The sequence below is a fragment of the Peromyscus eremicus genome, chromosome 15 (assembly GCF_949786415.1).
Source record: "Peromyscus eremicus chromosome 15, PerEre_H2_v1, whole genome shotgun sequence".
Classification (NCBI taxonomy): Eukaryota; Metazoa; Chordata; class Mammalia; order Rodentia; family Cricetidae; genus Peromyscus; species Peromyscus eremicus.
Genome location: NC_081431.1, coordinates 14,034,032 through 14,044,459, shown reverse-complemented (window position 1 = coordinate 14,044,459; position 10,428 = coordinate 14,034,032). Strand labels below are relative to the sequence as shown.

At 41.0% G+C, this 10,428-nt stretch overlaps 1 protein-coding gene across 1 annotated transcript in view; it reads left to right on the top strand.

Moving 5' to 3' along the window:
* Window positions 1-1,230: 1,230 nt before the first annotated feature.
* Window positions 1,231-10,428, top strand: part of Dnah14 (dynein axonemal heavy chain 14) — a 219,404-nt gene continuing 210,206 nt past the window's right edge. Inside the window, exons 1-3 of the mRNA XM_059281041.1 lie at window positions 1,231-1,453; window positions 5,514-5,625; window positions 8,672-8,814. Coding sequence (XP_059137024.1) covers window positions 5,549-5,625; window positions 8,672-8,814 — 220 coding nt within the window. The 5' untranslated portion in view covers window positions 1,231-1,453; window positions 5,514-5,548. The remainder of the gene's footprint in view (window positions 1,454-5,513; window positions 5,626-8,671; window positions 8,815-10,428) is intronic.

Genomic DNA, 10,428 nt, shown 5'->3' with positions numbered 1-10,428 from the left:
CATGATAGGAATCTTTCAAAGCATCACTACTCTTACAGTTCTGAAATTCTGCACCTCATACCCAGAAGTCCTATATCTAATTTCAAAACCCATTGCTTTGCCTACAGCGGGGAGTGAAGACAGAGAAAAGTGGGGCAGACTAAACACACAGCTTTGCATAGAATCCACAGGGTTGTAACAGTCGAAACTGGGATAGGAGGTGAGGGAGAGGCAAATGTTGAGGTTGAATCTCATGATTCTGGCTTAAGCAAATTGAAGTACGGTTTGCTGAGACAATGATAATTGGAGGAAAACCTGGCCCCAGGCAAACTCTTCATGGCCTGTCTCTTGTTTATTTATCTTCTGTTGCTAAGATATGCTCTGTTGACTCATGTTTTATTAAAATTGTGACTCAGTTTTCTGGCTAGCTCTATTAAATTGATATGATTGTTGATATACAATATTTTAAAAATAATTTTCCCTTTGAAAATGATGTTCCCCCACCACCAACTCCTAAACTCTCTTACCAAATAGCTTCCCAAAGATTCAAAACTCACAATCAAATGTTACTGTGACACTGGAATGATCATGTCCTTTGTCATATAAGTATTAAAAATTGGAAGCTGATTATTTCCCCCTATTAGTCATCCATCTTATAGACCCAAACACATCCCTATGTGGTTTCTCTGTCATTGTCCCTACCAACAAATATAAAGGGACCTGTGTGCTTTGAGGGCCTACAGGGCCTATGCCTGGACATAGTAAGTCCTCAATAAATAGTTGGGTAAGTGAAATATAGAACAATCAGTAAAAATGTGTAAGACATGTAAATGAGTATTCTCATGTATATGTAATCTTTTTTTTATCTTGGAATTCCTATACCTCTTGGATCCACTCCATTGTGTGTACATTGCCTTTTATTAATCTCTTGAGGCTGTTTTGTTTTGTTTGAGATAGGGTCTCACTAATGTACCCCAGGCTGTGCTCATATTTGTGACCCTCTCTCCTTAGCTTCATGCGATTTAACAGGTGTAGACACCAGGCTTGGCAATAACAGGTTTTTAAACACTAAATCATGTCCATAGGCTGGGAAAATAAAAAATGGAAGTTCCCCTTTCAAACTCTCAGATTCTACTATTCACAGCCCTGAGTATCTCCCTCAACGACGGGCTGCTGGAGGTCTAATCTGACATGAGAGGGGTCCACTGGGGCCCCGCTTGGGCACTTCAGGTACGCACTCGGTCCCACGTTTGCCCCAGCGCCTGCCCCTAGCAACCACTGCGTGAGTGGCCTCCAGGCCTGCGGCCCTTTAGGTCTTGGCTCCCTGAGGCACGAGGCACTTGACCGTTAGTGAGATGGGGCTGGAGCTGTAGGCTCTGACCCCTGGCCGTGGGTGCTCCTGAGGTGTGCAGTGCTGAGGCAGGAGGAGGAGGAAGAGGAGGAAGAGGAGGCCTTGACTGCCACAGCCCACAAGGTAAACGGGCATCTGACCTGGACCTGTTTGTGCCCAGGCTCCTTGGGAATTATTCTCACAGGCGTCCCGTCTTCTTCAGAGCAGAAGTTTCCTAGTTGCTACTGATCAAGCAGGCCATGGTGAACCATCCCCGGACTGAGATTTTAAAGTTGGTTTTTCCCAGTCATAAGTAAATGATGTTTGTGCTCTTGGAGAAGCCTCACCACGGTCTGCCATCATCATGCACCCGCTGGTTTGTTCTAGTTCGCGTCTCTGATACTGTGGTGCAACATCTACCAAAAGTAACCTGGGCAAGGAAAGGGTTTTTTGGCTAACATATCATGGGGAGCCACCAAGGCAGGAGCCTGCAGGCAGGAACTGAAGCAGAGACCATGGAGGAACCCTAGCTTGTCCCTCAGGACTTGTTCCTCTTCCTTTCTTCTGCAGCCCAGGCCCTCCTGCCTAGGGATGGCTCTGCTCACAGTGGTCACCAGCCTTTTAGGGCTGTCCTTCATCAATTAGCAGTCAAGAAAATGTCCCCGCCCCCACATAGGTCCACAAGACAGTCCAATGGGAGAAGTTCCTCATATGAGATCCCTCTCCCCCGGGTGTCGAGTTCACAACGGGAGTTTACTATGACAGGGTTTATGTGCACACACATCACATGGTTCCTGTACTATCTACCTCATACACTGTAAATTCTGGGTCAGTACCCTGGGACACAGTAGTCATAGGGTGATAAAGGCAACAGACAAAAGAAATAATCCTCTGCGCATGCTCAGCAAAGACAGCCATTGTGTTTGGCCTGTGGAAAACTCAAGCTTTGCTTTTGGGAACGTTCTGAAATTTTTTTTGCCTAGTTCTCAAGGGCTAGAACTACAGGTTTGTAGCAAAGCACAGCTACATCCCCACCCCCACCCCAGTCTTCCTTCTCCTCCTCCTCTTCTCCTCTTCCTATACTCTTTTCACAGGCTAGATAAACACCCTCACTACTGAGCTGTATCTACAGCCCTCAGTTTCTTGATTTTCCAGATAATATTTCCAGATAATGCAAAGATCTTTAAAACACTTTAGTTCGGATCATTTCCTTCCTGACCTCTATGATGTTATTATTTTGTATGTTAATTACATATTTCTCCCTCCTCCTTCTGCCCCTTCTCTCCCCTCCCTGGTTCTTGCTACATCACCAAGGTTGGTCTTTAATTCCCAGTCTTCCCGACTCACCCTCGTGGGTGCTAGAATTACAAGTACACACCATCAGGCCCAACTACATCTCACTTGTGTGTATATGTTACCCTGTTTGTGGAGCAGGGTGGAGGGGTGGGGGCGGTACACGTGTGTGTACATCCATGTGGAGGTCGGAGGACTAACTACTTGTTCCCCATTCTAGCTTTTGTTTAAGACAAGTCTTCTCATTGGCCCAGAAGCTTACCAAGAAGGCAAGGCGCACTGTCCAATGAGCTCCAGGGACCCGCCTGCTTAGTTTAGTTTTAGTTCATGCATTATTTCAATTTATTACATGTCAACCTTTATTTCATGATCCATGCATTTGAGTTTGCATCAATTAACTCCTCACTACAAAATTGTATATAATTTATGCGTTTACATTTTTTCTGATGCTCCCTCCTTCCAAGTTTCCATTGTTCATATTATAATTTTGGTTCTGTGGGTGGATTCCATAATACCTTATATAGGTACAATTTTGTGTGTAGTCTGGGAATTGAAACCAGGACCTTGTGCATCCTATTCTACTATTAAACAATATACCTAGCCTCTTAATTATATTTAAACTTATTATTCTATTTATGATGAGCCTTTGATGGTGTTTATTGACCTTTACATATGAAAGATAATATTATACTTCACTTATCCGTCTTCCATTCCCTCTACCTTCCTTTCTCTCTTTCTTGATTATTTTAATAGTGTTTATACTATACTTTCTATACTAGTATTTAGATTTTTGCTATTGAAATAAAGGCATAGAAATAAGTTTCAGCTCTACAGTCTAAGGCTCAGAGTTGTTTGACTCAGTTCTATATTTAATATATTTAATAATCTATTACTTTCTTCATTCCTAAGTTTTCCCCCTTCTGATCTGTATTGATGGGAATTACTATCATTCATTCATATATATGTATATGTTACATATTACATATATTTTACAAGAAAGGCTTGTGGGTGATATCTTTCCTGAGTTTTACTTGATTGAAAATGTTACAATATTGCTTAAATGAAAATTTGGTTTTGTATAAAATTCTTAAGTTGTTTTTCCCTGAAGAAATGTTCTGACATTTAAATGTTGCCATGGAGATGCACGAGGTTTCCTTGATAAGTTTCATACTTGTCTGATCAAAAGCTGGGGGAAAATACCAGTTTTACACTTTAATTAATACCAAGATTAAGCAACATTTTTCTTTTGGTTATTAAATATTTAGTGATTTTGATGAGAGCGTAAATAGATGTCACTCCAAAGTCACAGCAGTTGGAGTAGCACCCTGCTCTGTTGAAGGGGTTGGCAAACGGCAGCCCACAGGCATGCTCTGGCCTGCACCTGCATTGATGTGGCACTCTACGAAGTGACAGTGAATATTCTGAAGCCCATTTGGTGACTAGTGTCACTAATTTTGAATCCCAGTTAAGTGAAATGCTATCCCCTTTATAGTAGCAGGAGTATATAAAAAATATGTAAAACAGAAAAAGCAGGGGGGGCGGTGGGGGTCATGTCATTAACCACAGCACGCAGGAAGCAGGAGCAAGTGGATTTCTATGACTTCAAGGCTAGCCAGGACTACATAGTGAGACCTGGGCTCAAAAAAAAAAAAAATCTGTACTCAATTAGTAGAATTTGTTACATTTTTATTAAGACATTTACAGAAACTTCTTTTTTCTTATATTTAAATATATACTTAAATAATATGCCCAGTTTTGTCTCTTTGTCCACAAAGCTAAAAATATTTACTTCAGTCTGTTTCTGGAAAACTTACCAACTCCTGCTCTGTCACAAGTGTCAAGGATGATTTTAACCCAGCCCCTGCCTCTCGGGGTCTACTTCTTTATCTATTTTGAGGTCCCTCGGGTCTCTCTCTTTATCTGATTTCAAGATGTGGCCCTGACATCAAATCCTTCAGTTCTCAGCTGCGGAGGATGGCCCTTCTGTGGTGAATTTTGTTACTTTTTAGGTCTCAACTGAACGTTTTTACCCCCATGTCTAGTTATGGCATAGATGTCCTGTATTGACACTGTAGATGTCAGCTTCATACTCATCAACATTAGCATCTCTAGCATTTCTGTCCCAGTGAGGACTATTCTTGCCTTACTTGATTTACCTGAAGGACAGCTTGTTAGCTAAGACATTGGTTTCTAGGCTTAAATTCTTGACTTTAGTAACAGAATACTTCCCTACATTATCACTTTCTCTGTCTTATTAGACTTTCCTTAGTAATCAAAAAGACGTACCCTGTTTCTTCTCTCTGCTCCTCCTTTTCACCTCGTGTGTGTGTGTGCGTGCGTGTGTGTGTGTGTGTGTGTGTGTGTACATGTGTGTGTGCGTGTGCATGTGTTCTACAAGCTAAGCACATATTCTTCCACTGAGCTACTTGCACATTCAGCACGAGATTCACTTTTCCATCTTTCACCTCCTCCCTTTTGTTTTTTTACTATCTGCAGCCAAATGGTAGTGTCTGGAAGTGACCTTCTGGTCTTTAGTAAATTCTGAAGTTATTTCAGTAGCTCAAGTCACTGCTGGGCTGACCTTCATCAGGTCTTTTTGATGATCTTCAAGAGGAAGTGGTCCTAAGACGTACAATTGTTAGCAGGGATGTAATGTAAAACCAAAGTTGGGGTGTAAATAAGCCCACCAGCATGAGAAAGGAGAAGTGGTCTTGGAGAGGGATTTGGGGGATCTGGAGATTTATCACAAAAGGTAACGAGCTTAGTGCACATGTGGACGCGATGCAGTATTCAAGAAATGCTTTGCTAAGCCTTCTGAGAAGTTGACAACTCTATCTGCAGGTTTGGGTATTAATACGAATAGCTATCAACTTGTCTTATATTAAAAATCCAACGTGATTTTGTTTTTCAGAGTCAGTTATTTCATAGTTTCACTTAGAAAACTAGATGGAGACATATATACCCATTGATCGGACAGTTCGAAAATCAGATGCCGACAAGAAGGAATGCAAGCCACGACAGAGGTAAAAATGAGATATAGTAAAAGAGGTTTGGTTGTTTGTTTTTCTAGAGCAAAATTTCAACACTATAAAGCTCCTAGGAAACCACGGTGGGGATGTAGCTCAGTTGAGAGAGTGCTTGCTTATCTATCCTGCGTGAAACCCAGGCTTTATCTGGGTGTGGTGGCACATGACCAATACGCTGAAGGTAGAGGCAGAAGGGTCAGAACTTTGCGATTATTTTTGGTTGCATATTGAGTTTAAGTCCAGTCTAGGCTGCATGAGACTTCACCTCAACAAACAACCAACCTTAAAATGTCATGAGTGAGTGGAGGGGAGGTAGTGGGGGGAAGTGAGAACAAGTTATAATGACACATATGTATGAAAAATACTGTGATGAAATCTATTAGCTTGTCCTCTCACCTAAAAGTTAATTTCAAACTGTCATGTGAAGATTTATTGAGGGTTCTGGATTTCAGAAAACCTTGGAGTGACCCAGGTAATACCTTCTTGGGTTGATCTTGCCTTGATCTCACCTTATGTCTTCTCGGGTGCTCTTTTAGCCCCAGTCCACTGCTGAATAATTACATTATTAAAGATAATCAGTGCATGACCACGAGGAAGATTTTATAACATGAAGGAAATTCAAAAAAATCAAAGAAGCATGAAAGAAACAGACTATGTGGATGTAGAAGTTCAGCAACAATCTCAAAGCTTTCATAAGACAATGAGAAACAGTCAACTTTTACAAGTTAAAAATACCTAACATTTGTAGAAAAAGAAATAGCTCTTGGAAATTAAAAATATAGTGTCAAGTGAGGCACAGTGGAGGCGCACCTCTAACCCCAGCACTCAGGAGTCAGAGGCAGAAGGATCTAAATAAATAAATAAAATAAAAACATAATATCAGAAATAGAGTTGAGTGAGGAAATAGGAGAGGAAGGAAATACATAGTTAACAAAATAAAATAGTCTCAATAAATCTAAAGTATGTTTCTAATAACAATAAACAAAAAAGTTCTAAGTAAAAGGCAAAAGATATGTACAATTTGAAGGGAAACTAGTTAAAAGTAGTTTAAAATAATTTTGAAAATGTCAAATTAGATATAGCTAAAATGCATGTTATGGAAACATCCTGGAAAGTATAAGAACATACCAACAGATGAAAAAGAAAAGGATGCGAAAACATGTAAAGACATTATTGTAGTATCAAAAGAAAATATTATCTGCTAGACAAGAAGTCTCCAAAGTAAAAGTGAAGATGAATAAACTACAACTTTATGATTAAAACGTTCACTTCAAAGCCAGGCACAGTGCTGTGTGCCTATCATCCCAGAGCTTGCGAGGCAGAGGCAGGAGGATTGTCACCAAACGGAGGCCAGCCTGGTCTGCATAGTAAGACTCTGTCTCAGTGCGTGCACACACACACACACACACACACACACACACACACACACACACAAATACACACACACCAATTATGTGGGCAACAACTGTTGCAAATGCAAATGGGTCTATTTGAAGCAAAAACTGACAAAATAAAGGAAAAATTGGCAAGTTTACCGTTTTATTAAGTCATTTTCTTTAGCTGACAGACCAGGCATCAAAGCTAATGATAATATAGAAGACAGAAACAACCAAGTTAGCATCCTTATTTTAAAGTAGACAGAGACACAGAAAGGATTAGTTATTGCCCCCCCCACAATAACTGCAGGATACAAATGCTCTACCACATTATGTGGAAAAATTACAAAATGAGCATAGAAAGTCATATGACCATTTTAACAAAGTCTTAAAAGTTTAATACACGTGATACACTAATTAATTTGAATGTCAGTAACAAATTAACTAGGAAAAACCCTAAACAATTAGAATTACCCATTAAAAAAAGCACTCTCCTGAAAATAAAATCTGAAAGCCATCTTGTGAGGAAAAGGGTGGAGGTGTTAACTAATGGCCCTCTGATAGTTACGTGTTCATAAGGCAAGGTGGGTAGGTGGGATCAGAGCCTGCCCCTCATATCCTACTGTTCTTTCATGAATTAAGGCACGAATAATGCTAATATACTAAGGCATGAATTAGAAGACTGTGAAAGGCAAAACTTTAACATGTTTTTCTAATGTTTTTAGAGTTTTGTAATCACCTTGGGTAAGGATGGATTTCCTAAAAATGCAAAACAAACCATAATGGCCAAGATAGGTCAGTTCCATCAAAGCTAAGACTTTGTTTATTACAGTATCTTAAAAAAATGTGTAAGTCAAAGTCTACTATAAAAGTGACCAAGAACTGTCCAAAGTTCATAATAATAGACAAAAGATTACAGGTAGATGTTCCAATGAAGAGGCAACATTTAAAGACGTTTATAACAGAATGGGGACTTAGAAAGTGTTCAGAGGGAAGGCTATAAAAACACCTAATAACATGCCCATCAATCCGTTCACAGGAGCTGTGCCTGTGTGCTCTTGACTTCTGCTTTCTTTCTCATGTTATTAATTGTTTAATACGGCAGTAGGCCCATTTCCCCCGACCTGAGAAATATGTTCAAGGCTTTACAGAACCCCAGATTTCCTGTGCCTTCTAAATTTGTCTACTGTACAGTCAGTTGTACTCACTGATTTCTGGTTTCTGTTATGAAGTCTTCCCCAACATTTATAATCAGTATGGATGGTGTATTTGTTATGCTTTCCCTGGAGGAAGCAATCTAGGAGGAGTATGGCATTTCAGATCATTTTCTCTGCCACTAACCTAATGGGTGACATTCCTTCATCTTCAAAAATTAAGTCAAGTTTTAAACTTTCAATGATAATGTGTAGTATTATTTTATGCTAAAACCTGTTAGACCCATTTAGCACTAATTATTTTATGTAAATGTTTAGTTTTGCTTTTCAAATATCTAACAACACTGCTTGAAAGGATAGATGTGATGTTGTTATAAAGCACAGAGCAAATATTAATCTTAAATTACAGTGTTAGCTATGTCGTGTGTTAAACCAAAGACTCTGTTAGTTATAGCTGTGGGTTTGAGACCACATGCAGCCTTTCTTCTTATTTCTATTCTTTTGTCGTCTTAGACGTTTAAGACCTAGAGATCATCAAAGGTGCAAAGATGGCACATCATCAGAGAGCCAACTGGCTGAGGTCGCGGTGAAGAGAATGTCCTCCGGGTCCGTGAAAACAGAGGGAGCAGAGGGCATCTACCAAGATTACTATCCAGGCATGGCCTTTATATGTTCTTCAACCGTAGCCCTTCCTTTCAAAATAGGAGCATTGGTGTCCACCTAGTTCCGTGAGGCACAGCAGGTGGAAATGCCTCCAAATGTGAAACCGCTTCTTAAAAGCATCATACTTTAAATACTGATACAGATAATGATAAAAATAACAGGAATGCCCCCGGAGCCCCCAAGGATGCCTGATGTCTCTAATCTTTTTATAGTGTGATCACTATAAAAACTGTAAGACCTTAAAATGCAACAGTATTTTCTTAAGTCTTCACTGCTTCCTGGGTGTTCTCTCTCTCTCTCTCTCTCTCTCTCTCTCTCTCTCTCTCTCTCTCTCTCTCTCTCTCTCTCTCTCTCTCAACTACTAGTATCCTGATTGCTCTACACACTCCCCTTTTTCAGTCTTCCATTGTCTTTGTTCAAATTCTACCATATCCAGTGTGTCAGTTTTTGACCACTCTGCTCCCTGTGTAGCTCTTCATGTCCCCGGTTTATAAACTCGGGCCTGTCTGCAGTACTGGCCTCCTGAGAGCTTCACTGTAGAGTCCTCCCCTGCTGTGTCCTCTAGAACTAGTCGGTACTCAGGTATCTTCTCCCAGGACTTCTTTCCCACTGGCAGTCCGCTGAGCACGTGCACGTGCTGTGTGAACAGCCTTCTCTAAAAACAAATCCCCAAGCAGAAGCCTCTTGAGCAGCCACCACTACAGACAGGGTCAGCATTCTTGACAGAGTAACCCAGATTTTCTGCCTCGCTCCTTCCCTGTGCGGCACTCCTCAGCTGCTCTGTCCTCCCCCATTGTATGGAGAAGACTCTTCCTAGGTCACTGGATACTTCCTCATGGCTAAATCCTCAAAAATTACTGAAAAATAGAATAATCTGTTTCACTCCACAATTCTATAGAATTTTGATAACTTCTTTTCATTTCCCTTGACTATGTGTGTGCATATGCACCAGTGTGTGTGTGTGACTATGTGAGTGTGCATGTGTTCCAATGTGTGTCTGTGTGTTTGTGTGCATATGCACTTATTTGTGTGTGTGACTCTGTGTGAATATGCACCAGTGTGTGTGTGTGTGTGTGTGTGTGTGTGTGTGTGTGTGTGTGCGCGCGCACACACACACGCTCTTGCATATGCACCGGTATGTGAGAGTATTTGCATATGAGAACATGTATGTGAAAAAGCCAAAAGACCACATTAGGTGTCATTTCTCAGATGCTATCTACCCTACTGTTTGAGACAGGGTCTTTCTCCCTGGCCTGGCACTGGCCTAGTAGGCTTGTCTGAGTGGCCACATAACCCCAGGGACCCTCCTGTCTCTTCTTTCTCAAGGGATTGCAAGTGTCATCACACTCTGCTCTTCTTTCATGGATTCTGGAGAGTGAGCTCAGCTCTTCATGCTTCAGCAGTGTCTTAGTTGGGGTTTCTATTGCTGTGAAGAGACACCACGACCACGGCAACTCTTAGAAAGAAAACATTTAATTGAGTGGCTCACAGTTTCAGGGGTTCAGTCTAACATCATAATTGTGACATGGCAGCATGCAGGCAGACATGGTGCTGGAGAAGGAGCTGAGAGTTCTACATTTTGATCCTGCAGGCAACAGGAAGTGGAC